Below are 18,320 nucleotides of genomic sequence, written 5' to 3'. Positions count from 1 at the left end.
TCACTCCCGCGATCACCAACTCAGCCGATTCAGTGCGGTACGCAGAAGCCACCCGCAAAGCTCCCCATCGCTATACTTGCGCGAGGCGCTTACGATATACCTCGTTACCAAGTGTGTCACCCCATACATCTCCGCCGTAGAGCAGGACAGACTGCGTTGATCAGGAGGCGTCGCCTACTAGACGTAGGACCCCCAATATTTGCCATTAGCCTACTCCGCATGCAGCCTTATTCGCTGTTGCTTTGATTTCCTCAGAAAAGCTTATCTTTGAGTCAAGAGTCTGCCCGAAGTACTTTACCGCTCGTTTTGACTCGATTATCGACTCATGGAACGATATAATACGTAGGCTCGGAATTCTCTTTTTAGTCAGGATGGCTATTTCGATTTTTTCCAGTCCAAGGTTGGAACCATGAGCTGTCATCCATCCGCTTACCGGTCGCATTAATATGCCAAGCCAAAACAGCATCAAAAAATCCTGAACTACGGTCCGTTGGCAGACGATATGAAGCAGACTAGGAGACTACAAAAGTAGTTCGAATGGTAATTTCAGCAACGGGATTAGTCCCGAAAAATTTACGTAAAGCGCTGAAAACGCTCGATCTAAGAGCCGGTCATGGATATAGTCCAAAGAGTCCTGTCCGGTAATAGTCTGACCTAGCGGGCTTCAGCCTCGATTCGTACTGTCTTCCATTTAAAATCTATGTCTCTGCAGGTTAGAACCACTGCGTCATTGCTTAAAGTGTTTGCGACAATCGGGATGGTGCAATACATTTTCGCATGATCGCACACACTTTGCGTTATAACGCATCATCGCTGTGATGGGGCCATTCTTACGTTGGTCGCCCCTCGGTGGGGTTGTCCCCAGCGCCGCGGGATTACCATTTAGGTATTACTTCGCGGGGTGGTTTCACCTTTAGGAACTCGCGATTCTCATCCTTCTCACCTTCCTTCCCTCATCAGTTCACTTTGTATTTTTATAATTGCGGAGGAAACCGTAAACCAGTTCTCCTTTGACCTCCAGCGTCTCCGCAATTATACTTTCCGGGTTCACGTTCCTTTCTAACGCTCGGTTCAGGCTCCTTCTTTCTCTCGCGACTGTTTTCTAGCCAGGTCTTTACTGCTCTCACGATCTCCGTCAAGTAAACCTCCACATCTTCAGTGTGCTTTGCTGCAACAACTCCAGCCAGGCCATCAGCAAAGCCTATAATCGTAGCCCCCTCTGAGATGGGGACATTCTACAGCACCGGATCCAGTATCAAACCCTTGATACCCCCGCTATGACGATGTACTCTTTGGGACCCTCATCCGTCCCGCAAAAGACAGTTCTCTCTGAGACGTACTTCTCCACCAAGCACGCTAAATATCCAGGAACACCTATGTCAGCCAATGTGCTCTTTAACTCGGCCCCACTTGGCGGAGTTTAGTGCGCGCACGGCAACCACCAGCATTCCATGCGTCTTTTGCCAGGCACACCATCTTCTTACATTTATTGCTTATTACATCCAGGGTAGAGTGAGTGCGTTGAAACTCGTACTGGGGCTTCAACAGGCCATTATCGCTTTTGATGATGGGTAGGAGTCTGTTATATGATTCTCACCACCACATATTTCCCATTATATCCAGCGGGCAGATTGGGCTATATGATATATATATATAGGTTTGGCAAGCAACGCCAACTTATGCTTCTTCCACTGGGCAGAAAATATTCCTTCATTTAGGCACGAAGGTGTTGACGAAAAGGTCGGGCCTGTTCATCATTGGCAGCTTCAAAGCTCGGTTGAGAATGCCAGACAAACTTAATGCTACGGCACCCTACCCTACCATATATTTCCCGTAGCTCATCCTCGGTAACTGAACGTATCAGGCACTCGTTGACCGGGGCCACTGTTTGTCCTTCGCGTCCTTGGTAGTGAGGAAAAAGAGTGGGAACAATCTCTTTCAGGAGGCGAGAACAGATCACCTGGGGTGATTTCCGCAGCCTTTTCATTATCACCCTGTAGACCTCGTCTCAAAGGTTTATGTTGCTGATATGATACATGTACATGATATACGCATGTACATCACGAAATTGGACAAATGTCCACTCAAGAATTTTTATGTAAGGAGTACATAAAATCTCTTGTACGTGAAGTATCCAGTATGTTATATATATATATATATATATGAAGTAACACTTTTTAAGTAGCTCATTCTCGTTCTTGAACATTCATCATTCATCTAGTACTTTAAGATATATGTATATGGATCCAACATTGCCCTTACGTCCGATGTCCTCTCCCTCCTTCCAATTAGGCAGTTATCAGAAATGTTCACATCCGCCTCCATAAGTCAAGCCTTCATTATTATCGGAGTGCAACCGCTCAACAGCTGCTAGCGCAGTTCGCTGCGGAGGTAAAGGCTCATCTAGTGCTAATCTCGAGCAATACCGGAACAGGGCTTCACGGCATGACATCTTCAGGCCATTATTTGAAGGATGTCTCTAATAGCGCTTTGCGAGGTCAAGAAGGAGGAGAAAGGGAGGAAGTCCTCAAATTAATAATAAGTCGGAATACTGGAAGCTCGGGCTTCGGGTATAAAGGTTTTGTGTCCATCTTAAGTAAGAAACTTCAACACACATTGTTTTATCCGTATAAAGCTATAAATCCAACATAATCCTTCATATTTTTCCAAACTACAAGACATAAGTACATATTACAGTCATAGATATTATCCTCACCTTAAACAAACAAAGTACCTATTTCCGAATAATATACATTCCATATTTCCGATTTACTTCATCCGCAAAAGCAAACATATGTACATATGAAGAACGTACATATATTGAATACCACTGGTTTAATGTAGAAATATAGCTATCTGAATTAGACACTACCCGCAAAGTTCATTAGCACGCATACCTTATCTACCTACATACACATATCTCTGGTTGGAGTAATTGATATTCATATTCATATGACTAAAAACTTAAACAAAATAATTCTGCGACCCCATCCATAAGAACTCATTTCGCTTTCGGATGATATTGATATTCATAGTCTTGAATTTGCAAAGAAGCGACAAATTTGACATATTATAGCTTTGTTAGTAATAGTGCGATTTCCACCAAACTTGGTAAGATCATGCTTTATATTATACCCTATATTGTTGCGAAATGTTAGTGTGCTAGCCAGTGGTGCTAGCATGAACATAAGGGGGCTTTTCCAGCCAATTACTAAAAATGATAGTAATATGCTATCGGAAGGTCGCGGTTCAAATCTCACCGGTGGCAGTGTAATTTGTATCGTGAGTTGACGTCGGATACCAGTCTGTCTGTCTGTCGGTCACAAGCACTTTTCTCAGAAACGGCTATACCGGTTGACACGAAATTTGGTGAGAAGGTGGGAACTGTTGACCCCCAGACATGCAGTGAGTGATATCCTTCTACGTTGAGATTTGGGGGGGGGGGGGGGGGGTATCCATACGTGCAAAAGGAGGGGTGTAAAAATTTTTTTCAAATGAAAGGTATTGATTAGTACTTTTCGAAGCCGGTCTTAGTTTTGAGATTTGTTAAAAAGGTGGGGAGTGGAAGGGTTGGAAAGTGATGATTTCTTTATTGGACCCATTCTCAGAAACCACCCAACCGAAAAATTTGAAAAAATCATGAAGATGCCCAGGCCTCAAAATACTCTCCATATCGATAACTGTTCAAACTAAGTTAATAATAGTACAATATAATATTTTTGGGAAAATTGAGTAAAACTCCCCTCAGAGTTATAAAAGTTGGTAATAGTATAAAATATAATATGAAGCATATTATCTCCAAGTTTGATCAAAATCATACTATTAGTAACAAAATTACAATAGCTCAAAGTTACCTTCACCGTGTAAATTTTCCACCCGAAGTACTAATTCTGACATGCTAAATGCATATACATAACAGGCTACGTACAAATGGGATAGTTCTACACTCAAATATAATTACAGAAGAAGCAAACAAAACCTTTCATACCTGAAGCGCCCAGCTTCCGTCTTGTTTATGAAGGAAATTGCTTGCCTCCAAAAAAAGTAAGAAAATATATAAATAGAAATATAGTACTGGACTTAGAGCAAAAATATACCAGAATACTTCTTTTTCTTTTCCTTGTTTTCTTTCCTGGGTCTTCCCAGCGACGCACACGCGAATGGGAAAATGTCCCGCATACACTACGACCAGAAATTCTTGGAGGCTACAAACGCAATATTCTCTGTCTGTCGCGCACTCAATGGAGAAGGTCTCCCGCAGTTCGAAACTAAAACTTCACCACGAAAACACTACAAGATTTTTCCAGCGAGAAACTGAGGAAATTCACATTAGCGGTAGCAGAGCAAGCTCCTCTTTGACAAACGTTTTGCCGTTCGTTAATCACGTCCTCTTGGCAGACTATGTTTTCTTTTGCTTTTCATCCTGTCGCCTCACCTGTAGTTGATTAACGTCGTTTTCAAACACATATTGGTAATTATAAAGTAGAAAAGATCGCCCGTCGTCATAACATCGAAAAATATCCACCGCTAGCTCATAAAACTAATTTCCCGACTTTCCGACTACGCCTCCACGACATCAATCCCCTCGTTCGCTCACTTCCTTTCAGACTGCCAGCGTTTTCCAACTCTCCTCCCACCAAAAGAAATCTGCTGGGATCTACCTGGTAACAAACAAATGCACGAAGCTGAAATTCAGGAGACAAACAAACCACTTCACACGTAAGCGATTGGACGAACTCCACCATAAACGGCTCCAGCAAAAACCACGAAATTTTGAAATGCCGGTATTCACCTTTTTTTTATCCAAAATTCATTCGAATTGAAACATTGACATATCATGATATTTTTACACAACTTCAATTTACTTAAATAGAATGTGCTTAAATCATTATAAAATTCACTGTGATCACTGTAATTTTAAGCCAATAGTTCTTGGAAGACTCCTGCCATCCACCGCCTCGCTCGCGAAGTTCACAATCCCACCGGCCGTTAACCAACTGTCCCCCACGAACAGGTCCCATCCCGCTACGCTCGCCTTGAACTCGACTGAACTCCGAAAGTTCATGTTGCAGCAACATACCTATGCGCCTACAGATGCCGCAAATCATTCCCCTCTGTCAAGATCAATCGCCGGAATACATTCAATAATGTGTAATCTGCGACGAAAGTTAGGGTAATTGCACAATATAGAATGCATTATTTGAGCAATTTACTTCAGAAACAAGTCGGAATACCGGAAGCTCGCGCTTCGGGTATAAAGGTTTTGTGTTCATCTTATCTAAAAAATTTCAACGCACATTTTTCTATCCGTATATAGTTACAAATCCAACATACTCCTTCGTATTTTTCCAAACTACGAGACATACGTCCATACTACAGCCGTAGATATTACGCTCACCCTAAACAAACAAACTGCCTATTTCCGAATACTGTACACATATATGCACGTATATCAATTGATCGTACCCATCTTTCCGATTTACTTCTTATATCTATCTGAATTAGGCACCTCCCACAAAGTTCATTAGCACGCATATACTATATACCTACATACACACATGTCTGGTTGGAGTAATTGATATTCATATACAAATGACTAAAAACTAAAACAAAATAATTCTTTCCGCCCCCATCCATAAGAACTCATTTCGTTGTGGTATTGACGAATTGACATGTGATGATGACGTCATGCAGGTTGTAGAGTGCACGAAATTCACAAAAAAATGTAAAGTTTCACCCCCTATAACTTTGTTAATAATAGTCGGATTTTCTTCAAACTTGACCAAATTGTGCACCATACCCTTCATTATACCTGTGCTAAATTTTGTACTTCTGCGATGAACATAAGGGGGGTCCCGGGTAAATTTCTAAAATATGGAAATATACTATTATTAACTTTATTTGTGCAGATATCGGAACCGGATATATTTTGAGGCCTAGATTTCACACAGATGCACTACTGTGATTTCTTTCGGATTTTTCGGTTGGATAGGTTCTGAGAACGAGATCTGTTACACTTTTTGGGGGTGACATTTTGAGCCCTCACTCCCCTATGTTTCACCCAATATCAAATATTGAACCAGTTTCGAAAAGTACTAATTGAGACCTTTCATTTGATACGCCACATGGCTACATTCTGTGAAAAAAAAATTTGCAGCCTCCTTTCACCTGTATGGGGAGCCCCCCTTAAACTTAACACAAAATGGCGCTACTTGCTGCATGTAAAGGGAACGGCAGATCACATACTCTTACCAACTTTCGTGACAATCGGTCCAGCCGTTTCCGAATAAATCGGATGTGACAGGCGGACAGACAGACAGACAGACAGAGAGACAGACGGACAGACAGACAGACAGACAGACGGACAGACAGACATCGAATCGATTCTAATAAGGTTTTGTTTCACACAAAACCTTAAAAAGCGAAAGAGATTCCCGACCCGAGGCCGCGATCACTACACACGCCAATGAGGAGGCTTGCGCCATAAAGGCAGAGTATAGATCAGCAAAAAGGAGAATCCCCAGTGCGATAAATACAAGAAAACTCGCGGCTGGCAGAACCTGTGCAACAAGGTGAATGAGGACCCGCGAGGATTTGGCTATAAGCTTGTCCCCGGAATATCGGGGCTCTGAGGAAGCCCTGCTTACCAACCAGATGGACCGCATTGTACGCGCATTATTGCAGAGACATGCCGTACGGCTTGTTATCAATAGCGCGGAAAGCGTCGAGGATTTGCCCCTTTTCACAATGGGAGAGTTTTCACTATGAAAAACAAGAAGGCGCCAGGTTCTGATGCCACAAATTGGTATTCCGCCAACGGCCGAACTTGCTGCTCGGAATGTTCAACGCTTGCTTGAAGGAGGACATTTTTCCTTGTCAGTGAAAGGTAGCGAGACTCGTGCTGATCAGGGGGAAAGGAAAAAGAGACCCGGAGCGCCCGTGTGCATACCGACCGCAGTATTTGCTTAACACGGGCGGGAAATTGCTCGAAAAGCTCATCAGAAGTAGACTCCCTGAAGCAATCCGTGTTGCAGGGGACTTATCGGACGGTAGAAGGCCAGAGGAGAGTGGAAATTACGTCGGGAGTAGCACAGGTATCTTAAGGTCGCAACTCTAGAACGCTTCCTAATGTAGTCTGCGTTGCAAAAAATCGAAGTAGTCATCTTGATCAGAAAGAGAATCCCGACTTTCCGTCCCATTTCGATCGGAGAGTTGACTATAGAGTCAAAACCAGTGGTTAAATACCATGGTATAATGCCTATATGGTATAATGACTATATGGTGAGCTTCTTCTAATGGCGAATGTTGGGGACCCAATATCTACTAGCAGATTAGAACAACGCAATTGGTTCTGCTCTATGGCACGGAGATATTGGCTGATGCCCTTGACAAGGAGGCGCATCCTAAGCACCTTGCTTTGCGAGTGTCTTGTGCTTATCGCACCGTCTCAGAACCGGCCGTGATGGTGATCGCGATTCCCATTGCCTTCCTAGCCAAGCAGCGTGAAGCTATCTACAGCCGCAATGGCGAAAACATAAGAGAGGGGTTGCCCCTGACGAACGTCAATGCACCCTTACCGAGTGGCAACTTTCTTCGCAAAATGAGCTTGTAATTAAGAACACTTTTCTTTTGTTATTTAAATTAAATGGTAATTAAAATTACTTTGTTTTATATATTACAATATTTAAATCTACTAATAAATTATTTGACCATATTTATTTTTCCTTAATCGAACTGCAACGAATACAGCTTTAAAATTAACGCAGTCGAAGCTAGACATTTTTGTCAGTCTTTTTTTAAATATGACATTTTCCGTCCCCTACATGGCACTCTGCTCTTCACTCCTGTGGCGAGGCCTAAACTGAGTGGAGAGCGCCGGTGACGTCATTTGTCCGCTTCGAATGCCGCGAATTCTGCCGCGTCACAAGCTAAAACGCAGATGGACTGCGCGGCTTATCGATAACTTAGATCCCTGGCAGAACCGAACGCACGGTAAGATTGATTACTTCCTTACCCAACTTCTAAACGGACAACAAGGTTTTAAGACTTACCTGCACAGGGTTGGGAAGTCGTGATCTCCTGATTGTGTGCTCTCCAATGGAGTGGCGGACGACCCTGAACGCACCATTTTCTCTTGTGAAAGGTGGGACCGCTTTCGTCAGCAGCTTTATGCACACACAGTGGAGCTGTGGAGCTCTTTACAGGCAATATTGTCAAAGAGATGCTGAGCATCACTGGCAGCTGGAATCGTATTACACATTATGTTCGGGCTCTTCTCATTGCGGAGAAGATTGAACTCGACCGACGGAAGGACCAGATGGCAAGGGGTTCCCTGAACTCCCTTCCCCTCCCGTTAGTGAAAGGAATTCCCTGACTTGAGAGAGGAGGAGGGTTAGCCCTAAGTAATGTATCAAATGGTTCCAGGCTAGTTTTTTGATATGTAGGAGGTGTTTAGTTGGTAGTCCCAAGGCGTAGTGTTGCAGGAGTTCAACAGTCGGTGCCTAAACGTATTCACCTACCCTACTTCCAAGAAAAAAAAATTATCACTGCTGTTGCATTCTTTCCAAAGAAGTTAAAGAAGGACACGATTATCAAGATTCCGAAGTAAGCACCTCCTGCAATAATTGAAGGTGAAACGCATTTTTGAAACGGGTTAGTCATTAACTTTTGCTGAGGCACCGTAAAGTAATTCCTCCATCGCCGAACTATCTCGGGAACACTAAAAGTGTTTTTTGTATGTACAAAACCCTGGATATTTTTCCAAAATATATTGTCGATTACCATGTTTGTGCAAGATTTATAATAATAAAGAGTATGCATGTGTTACATATTGGTGAGCGGAGGACTCTTCAAAGTGGCTTTAAAGTGCCGGTTTTATGGTTTAATGTCATGTTAAATAAAAACTCCAAAGTGCTTCCCAGTATATAACACCACTTTAGGGAGAAAACTGCTTTTAAAAGTGTATTAGAGGTTTAAACTCTGTGACCACCAATATCGTTGAACCATTAGAGAAAACCTTTATTCGTAAAAGGGTATTCAAAATGTATGCCCATTTTCCACCATTTTTGTAATATACATAAATACATACTATAATATTCCAAACTGAGAATAAAATTTAGACTGCGGGGAGCAGAAGTTTCTAGAAAAAGCTCTCATCGAGAGAATTTATGTAATTGACTAAATTTAGATATAATTCCGGTTGGTGTGATAAATAATAATTTTATTGCCGTTGACCATATCTGAAAATAAATAAATTTGCATCCTCTCCAATGTGCTTGTAGTAAAAAAAGGAAGATGCATACGATAGGAATATTTTCTCTGAATGTTCCAAGTATCTTTTACATTATAATCTATTAAATTCATTTCGTTTCACTTTCAGGAAAAGGACATACAACGAACACAAGCAATAGTGAAGGAATCTCTTAGAATACAAGCTGAGCAAAAGCTAATAGAAGAACAGCAGAAAATTTTACAGCAGCAGCCATTTGTAAGGAATCCGGAGGTATGCACTGTTATTATTAGTTTCAAGAAAATGATAAATGCTTGTATATTTTAGCAAATTCGAACGAAGGTTTACGATCCATTCTACAGTCCAATTATTGAGAAGATGGACAAAATTTTCGCCACCTTTGGATCTTTGGACGATTACTGCAAGGAGCGTTTAGTTTGCAGCATGTACAAAACGCCAATGAGGTATAGCCCTCAAAGCAATTTCATATCAGCGGAACTAAGCCGGTAAGATTGATAGCCAATTGAAAGGAAATTATCATACTATTGGTAAACATGAATACGTATCTGATTTACTTTAAATATACTTTCGTTCTATAATATACAAAGGTACCCCGCCGTGAGGCTAGTAGTTCAATATGGTTTGGTTTCTAAGTTATATTCTCCGCAATTCAAACAATCTGTGAGTAGGAATTGGGATTGAATACTGCTGAAATGTCATTAGCATGATACATGCTTTTCGGAACTGCTATAAGAGTGACATCACCAAAATGGAGGACAATATATATCGTTCCACGTGTGCTACTTCACGGTAGAAACTCCATTTTAAGTCTACCAAACGATGTTTTATGTATTGCCCTTAGTGTTATTACACGCGCGGAAAAGTGTACTTTTTCCTTCAGACATATCCACTTACATCACCTCAACAGTATACCTTTCATCAATCTTCGAAATAGATACATACAGGACGCACATTGCTGTCTTCGTAAACTAATAGCAGCGTAAATCCAATTTCGCTTTGCTAACAACTTATTTATATTTGGGAATCGCTGGTATCGATTTTCCTGGGCTGGGATTCAATGCTCTCAAAGAAGTCATTTGTCTCAAGATTTTCTTCTCAGTTGAATAGGTACCAAATCACTAGGGGCAGATTGCGTATTTTAAATGTAAATTGTTTTTTCACTTCATGCTAGAATATAAAAGACGATACGTACTTTGTTTGCAAAGTGGAATCTTCTCGAAGAACATGATTAATGGCTCCTAAACGCGTGTAGTTTGATATTCGCTAAACACCGAAAATCACGTGTTTTTTCGTCCAGCAATAATTTTCCAAACACTGTAAATAGTAGTCCGTGACGAACTAAGAAGTTTGGGGAAGATAAAGAATCCATTCCGAACTGACTTTTCTTTCCATCGACAAGAGAGCCAAACTCCTGGCATAGTGTGAAAAAGATAAGTCGAAAGACTGGAAGCTCGGAAAAAGTCCTATTTCTAACAATATCTAACGGATAATTAAAGAAAGACACTCGCAAAGGGCTACTTCGGCCTGGCTTTTATTAAAAGATGTAAAATTTAGCCAAAAGTTTAAGTACTGAATCCAATAAAATGACGTGTTTTATATATCCAATGCTAAAACTTATCCTACTCTTATATGCTAAACATGTTCCTTTCAGTCTTTCAGCCTGGTATTTGGAATTAAGTATTCTCCAAGGTGGCTTAACCTACTTCTCATAACTGCCGGACACTTAGAACACGTATGGAGATTTCCTCACCTTCCTTAGAGTATATACAGATGTACCTAACTGCCTCAGGTATTAATTCAGCCAGCAACGATCAGTGAGAATTCGTTCTATGATCACGAGGAGCTCCTCTTGGTGATGTTTAAGAAGTTCTTCAGCTCCTTATTTTCGCATCCTCCCATAAGCACCTTCTTTAGCATCATAGCCATGAAACCCTTTCCAATTCCACAAAAAGATGCTGGCCCATATAGCGGCATTGTTGCACATTTCCTGGTCAGGCCATTCGCTGTTTCATTGCCTTCTAACCCAATATTACCTAGACTACAAAGTATTTAAAATTCATTGTACAAACCGAGCGTATTAAATTTGTCATGGCATTCCTTTACCACTTAAAGCTGATTTAGTTGAACCCAGATGCCATGATAGTCGCCTGGAATCCAAAACTTCTTTTTCTTTAGCCCTTGCCCCGTCCACAAGAGGGATCGACTAGTCGTGATAGGTTGCGCCATTTGGTTCTATCAAAGGCTTGATCTAGATGCTGCCGCCAGACTTTCAAATCCTCAACCAGCATGAACTCTCGTTAGCGCGATTTACGTGACCATACCATCGAAAACGCCTCTTCCGCAATTTTTCCAGGATCGATGCAACCCCACATCGATTGCGGATATCTTCATTTCGGATGTGATCAGGGCGTGTTACACGATTAGTCAAAAGCAACATCTTCGTCTCCATTACTGCAAGACGCCGTTCATTGTCTTATATTATCGTCCAACATTCAGAACCATAGAGGGCGGCACTGATACGTCGATCACAAAGAACACCAGTTGTAGAACGCCACTTCATCCAGGTTGCTTAAATGCGTGAAGCAATTTCATAAAGCAATTCTTCATTAGCTGATAGCATTGACCTGAGATATTTAAATAGCTCAGGACTGGGCAGGTCTCTGCCATTGAATCGGTCGTTAAAAATTCAGTTTTATTCAAATTCAATCTGAGAGGTTAGATATTGTCTTCTATTTGTAGTTAAGTCTAAAATTGATAGACCAGTAGCTTACTCGAAACTACAATTTTATTTTATTTTATATTATATTATTTATTTTATTTATTATATATTTCAGGAGCAACTTACTCCCTTCATCAGTACAAAGCTACTTATAGCTATATAGCGTTATCGCTATAAGTAGCTCCCGAAATATAATATATATATACATAATAAAATAAAATTGTAGTTTGGAGTAAGCTACTGGTCTATCAATTTCAATCTGAGCCCGTGTTGCAGAGGCGATCATTCTATTCTTGGACAAATTGCTTCTTTACTTCCCGCTTGGCATTCTTGTAAATTTGCCAATGGTGTTTCTTTCACGGACCTTCGTTTGAATATTTTCATTTCAAAGCTAAGTATCTCGGTTGGCGACCCCGAGGATTGCATTGGCCGCTTTGTGGATCATATCTTTAACTTGATTCCACGATTCTTCTACATTCGTAATGGTTGGTAATCGCTTAAGTTGGAACATTTCTTCCTTTGCCTCACGAAATTGCCACTATTTAATATGAGGCAGGCCAGTACGTTGCTTAGGCTGTTTTATCGGTGACCTGATTTGCAAGACGGTTGAGCTGCGATGGTCTCATAGCAGCTTTGCATATAGTCGATTTCCGTTTTACTGTTCCTATTATAAAATGTGGGAATATTTTGATATTTTGAATTTTGATGATCCATATATTCACAAGTACAAGCCCATGGGTGTCCGCAAAGTCGTTGCTCACCACCCTCATTGCACGTTCCAAAGCCTTCCTCCTGGCACTAGACCATCGGTTTCTTGTAGAGCGCAGATATCAATACGCTTTCTCCGAAGGACGCTTGCGGATTCCTCAATCTTTCCAGTGAGGGTGCCAATATTTAACGTGAAAGCACGTATTTGTTTTGCTCGGACTAATTTACTTACTTTCTGACGCCGTCAATGCGTCAAGAACCCTTGTTCATTTCTCGATATAATCGGGGCCCGTCCTGCGTGCAACTAAAGTGAACGCCCTTGCATTTCTCCGGGGCTTAGGACTCAATACAATCATTTCGTTTCTAATAAGGTTGGATGCATTTTCTTGGTCGGCAGGTTTCAGCATAGTGGAATAACTCCAAATATTCTTTATTTATCTGTTTCCTCGATTTCAGTATTTTATTATTGTTTTACTGAGGATAGTACAAACCACGTTGCCTTAAACACTCCTCTTTTAACTGGGTTCGGAACTAGCGTGCTATGTAAATAACATGGTGAAGTTTTGCTACAAATCCCAATATTCTGTCCTATATAGTTCCTTTAGAAATTGACGGAGGCACAATCGTCGCCTAAAATATACTGGTGTTCTTTGGTTCGAAGTATACTTTTCTTAGACTAGTGCTGATTCGGCTGAAACTTAACCTCTTGATAATTAGCAATCAGAAATTTTCAATACCGCATTGAAAGAATGTCAACCTTCTTCGATTTAGGCAATTCTACCCCTCACTGAATCCTCCAGACATCCTACATCTGTAAGTAAAGATACAGAGAAATCAATTCCAGAAGGACCTCTAGAGATATCGTTGGACATGTCCTCATTACCACAGTCAATCACTCACAGGCCAATCTTTGATATCTATGTACCTCACTGGTTGTTTTGCCAAATTTAGTTTTATCCACCCAGATTATCTCCCAATAAGCAATCATTGGCGTTGCCATTGCAGTGTGAGTCCCATGTAGTATTTTCAGGGTACATTCCCAATTCTTTCTTTCTATGGACCTGCAAATTATCAAAGGCCTTGTAGATTTCTGACGTATGTTTCCCATATGCGTTTCCGAGTGTAGTTTTTGGTCTAGTATTTCTAATCTTCTATCCTGTGTTTCTGTTTAACATCTATGCCTTTAAATCTAATGCCTCGTCAATATCAAGCTTCTGTTCTCTAGTGAATGGTACAATTGTGGCCTTGACAGGAGTGATGAATAGCCCCTCCTGCACCAGATACTAGCAATTCTCAATTTAATTTGAGTTCTGTCCAACAGAGTACTCGCATTTTTACCTATACAGATTATTGCAGTAACTTCAACGTAAGTTTGTATCTGTATTCCAGTATTAGCTGGTTCTCCTAGGAATTCATCAACTGCTATATATATAATACCTCACCCTGTGGACAACCTTGGATTCAAAAATCTTGCCCAAACAAAAAGGCAAGAGAGTGCCATTTTTTGATTCAATTGGTACAGGACAATTTCTGGGTTGACCGTCCTGCCCGATAAGCATATTGACATGGATGTGGCGGATTACTGGTTAGAAAATAAGGTATAATGTAGTTAGGCAAAACATTCATCACTGTACGAATGATGTTAGGGAAATTGGTCTGAAAGGTTTAGGGAGAGAAGAGTCCTCTTTGACAGCTTTTGAAATATGAGCTGCTTTTGCCCACCTGTGTGCCCTCGATATATCCCAAAACTTAGCTGCTTTTTAATACCCTTAATAGGGATCCTGAAATTATTTTCAGCCTCCTCTGAAATAAGTTGGGAATGTGCACTCCACTCCGGATGATTTATAATATTTATATAATTGAATCCACTTTCCCAAGCGCCAACGAGAACGACGCCCCAAGGGTGCAGAACAGTAAAGCAGGAGTGCCAGCCTCCTTAAGTTTTTCCTAGAATTATAAAATTCAATTACGCCACCTATAATATTCAGCATGGGTTACCAAGATTGGTGAAAATAGCACAGTTACTAATAGAGTTATAATAGTTTCATGCAAATTCAAGATCTAATCTAAGAAAGCCCATCAAGTGCTAATCAGCAAACACTACCAAAACAGATTCTTGTTGCGCCACACATTTTATTTTAATTTATCAGCTATTGACATTTCGAATTTGAAGTTGGCTTTCTTGGGATGATTTTATCCGGAGTCGTTGTTTAGGACAACGCTTTTCAACGTCTACACTCTGGAGAACACTGTGTTAGGAACAGGTGTTCAGATCCTGGTTGGGGCTGACTTTCAGGATATGGCACTTAACTGGGGCGTGCCGCATCCACACTCCAGTAGGGAACATATCCTAGAAATGGTGGCGAGAGTGGAACATGTAGTTTTAAATACCGCTAATGTTCCAGCGCCCAGGCTGGCAGGGACGCATTTCCGCCGTAAGCTTCTCGTCAGAATCACTGATGGCAGCAATATAGAGAAGGCGAATTCCAGAATACTTCTCGGCAAGCAAACATCAATATAACGCTTTCGAGAGGTTAGAGCTTTCTCGCGGCGTGCACCAATCCGGGGCTTGCAATTTCGCGCTTAGGTATCCTTCGAAAGGTAGAAGGGATACAGCTAAGACTGTCGTAAATTCAATTATGAATCTCATGACGGCAGCCTGCGGGGTTTCTACAAGGTACCTTTTATGTATAGGCGGTGTGGAAAGAGTATCATAAACTCGGCCATTTGGTACAACGTTTAAACCACCGGGAGGACGCATGCAACAAAATGGCGCAGTACAGACAACTAAAAGGAGGCTCTGCTGAATAAAACCAAAGTTCGCTGGCCTACGATATTCTGCTAAGATTAGACACAACAAAAGAGTCTCGTCTGTTCTTACGCTGTCACCGGACACATTATTGTACAAGCCCATAGCAGACTGAGTATTCAATTGCGAGGAGTAAGCAGCTGATTTTATCTGTGCGATCGAAAAAATCGAACCATTCATATTGATTGGCAAGAGAATTTTAACTCTGCGTTCTATGTCGATAAGGCTACAGCTGCCATTTCTACCTTAAATCGGTTAATGGTAAACGCTCTGCCTACCGCGCTACCTTCAGACTTGCTGAAACGGTAATCACTCGAGTGACCTCCGATGCTCTCCTTGCTAATGAACGCATAACCATCTACAAATGGAAGGGAGGGCACTCATGGAGGGTGATTGCTTGTGAGTAACGGCAATAAACACTAACTGAGTGTCATTTCTTTTGGGAAAGCGAATTGCGAAGCAGATGGATTATACGGTTTTAGTTGGTATTTCAACGCTTATGGTTGCAGGAGTTTAACGCTCAGTCCGTGAACAATTTGACCTACCCGACCCAAAGAGACTTTGTTGAGGCTTCGATTGCAATTTTCTTTTCATCGTAGTGCTGGCTCATGTGGGTTAACTAACGGGGCTTTATACATTGCTCCTTCTTCCGAAGAACAATCTCAATAAATTCAGTGCTTTTCTGTCAGCCTAATATTTGTCTGTCTTATCAGGACGATCCCATTTCGTGGCTCACTACCCTCAATCCTCTCATTCGCTTTTGCCATTCCAAATGTTCTCTCACTTTTTGTGCGTTATGCTGAAGCGAATCTAAATACGGATGTTTGTTGCATCGATAATAGAATTCTCTGCCTTCTTTCCGTCTGCCGTGAATTACCCTACATTTCCCAAACATAGAGAAGTACCTAATTTGTACTTACCATCAGAAGTTTTTTGAACGCCATCCTTGGTTAATGTTTGCAGCAGCATTTGCTAATCAACCGTTGTTGTCTCATTTCGGTTCGGTTTATGTACCGGCGAGGTCCAAATACCCCACTAAGTGGATATTTCCAAAGTTTCTATACATAGAATCTCTTTATGCGTTGTGTTCCAAAGTGCGGGTTACATAACGAAACCCTGGGCAGCACCAGATGTTATTCGTTCTCTACACATGCTACCACTAGTTCCAGATATAAGTTAATGGTGTTTCAGATAACTTGGTAGAATCCGTAGTGAATATCTCGAAATTGCCTCTACGATATCAGTCTATTGAATGCTTTACGGAGATTTAGCTTCGCAAGCAGTAAAACTATTAAAAGGAAAAGTTTCCAGTTTAACTATAGATTTTATTTAAGGATAGCAGATACGTGTTTCGGACACAACATGTGTCCTTCTTCAATGTTGCTTTTGTAATTCCAGGACACATGTTGTGTCCAATCAGGGTCTTGAAGTGTGTTAGAGCACTTCATTCAAGACCGTAACGGTACACTACAGTAGTACACTGTAGGAGGCAATATGGTCAGCATTGCGCTCGCCCGAGATTATTACCCTGATTTGACTCAGGTACTCATTCACATCTGAGTCGACTGGTATCCGACGTCAGATCACGATACAAATCCCACTGCCACCGGTGAGATTTGAACCGCGACCTTTCTAGATTGCAACCATTATCTGAGTCGATACGGCAAGCCCATTAGTGATCACTGACGGGGAAATCATCTAAGAGTTTGTTTTTTTTTTTGAACAAGCTATCCAAGCATTCTGAGCATTCTGTCTGTTTGTCTGATTGACAGGAAATTTGATGAGAAGGTGGGAACTGTGAGCACCCACATATGCCACTTTCTTTATTGAGTTCATGCAAAAGAGGAGTATAATTTCTTTCAATCGAATATAGTTAGTCATATTAGATATCGAATAAAAGGTATCGATTAGTACTAGTACTCGAAACCACTCTTATTTTTAACATTTGCTGAAAGGGCGGGGAGTTTGGGGGAGGTAACGATTTCTCTAAACGACCCATTCAAACAAGCTACCCGACCCAAAAATATAAAGAAATTATCAAGCCGCCTCTAGGCGGTGCCCAGGGCTCAAAATGCTCTCCATATCGATATCTACTCAAACTAAGTTAATAATATTATATTACCATGTTTTTTGGGAAATTTTATAGAAATCTCCTCAAGTTTATCCTGTAGTTTTAAAAATATACAGCAATATAGACTATGGTATGAGACATGATATTCGCATTTTGAGTATTAATGCATAATTTTAGCATGTTTGCCGCCAATTACTAAAAATAAATTACTAAAAAAGTAATTTACTATTAATAACTTTATTTGAACAGCAGCGCCTTCGTGATCTTTTTAGATTTTTCGGCTGCATAATCACTTGTCAGCATCCACTGACCCCCTCCCGTTAAAATCCACAAATTCTTGCAATATTATTCGGATCGCCGTCATCGACGATTGATTTTGACACCAAAGCTGAAAAATTGTTATTACAAATGCATTAACTTCATAAGACAAATGTGAAGCAATACCAATAAAGATGGGTAGAAGGCAACCCCGACCTTGAATGAAGAGCTCAGCCCCCAGCCTCTAAAGCTTGCCTAAATAGTTTCACTTTCTGTGTATAATCATCTTCGTCTAACGCTTTGTAGCCTGTAGATAACCTAGTTTTCCGGCAGTGATGCATTCTGATTCTGGTCTAGCCAATTTTACGTCCCCTTGCTTCGGTAGCAATTCAGCTCCCTTTCTCGCTAATATCAGGAATCTTTGCATCTACTTTCTATCATTGACGATCTAATTTTAAAGTTGCTTTCATTCACTGTATTGTCCAGGGTTTTACAGCCTCGACAG

The 18,320-nt window shown here is 41.1% G+C and overlaps 1 protein-coding gene across 1 annotated transcript in view; it reads left to right on the top strand.

Annotated features, from left to right (window-relative positions):
• The window catches only part of LOC119652965, a 106,042-nt gene that overhangs the window by 86,908 nt on the left and 814 nt on the right, over window positions 1-18,320 (top strand). The window contains exons 7-8 of the mRNA XM_038057363.1: window positions 9,380-9,502; window positions 9,557-9,735. Of these exons, the coding sequence (XP_037913291.1) occupies window positions 9,380-9,502; window positions 9,557-9,735 (302 nt within the window). The remainder of the gene's footprint in view (window positions 1-9,379; window positions 9,503-9,556; window positions 9,736-18,320) is intronic.

Source organism: Hermetia illucens, chromosome 3 (assembly GCF_905115235.1).
Source record: "Hermetia illucens chromosome 3, iHerIll2.2.curated.20191125, whole genome shotgun sequence".
Taxonomy (NCBI): Eukaryota; Metazoa; Arthropoda; class Insecta; order Diptera; family Stratiomyidae; genus Hermetia; species Hermetia illucens.
The sequence above is the reverse complement of the archived record's forward strand: the minus strand, read 5'-3'. Positions and strand labels throughout refer to the sequence as shown.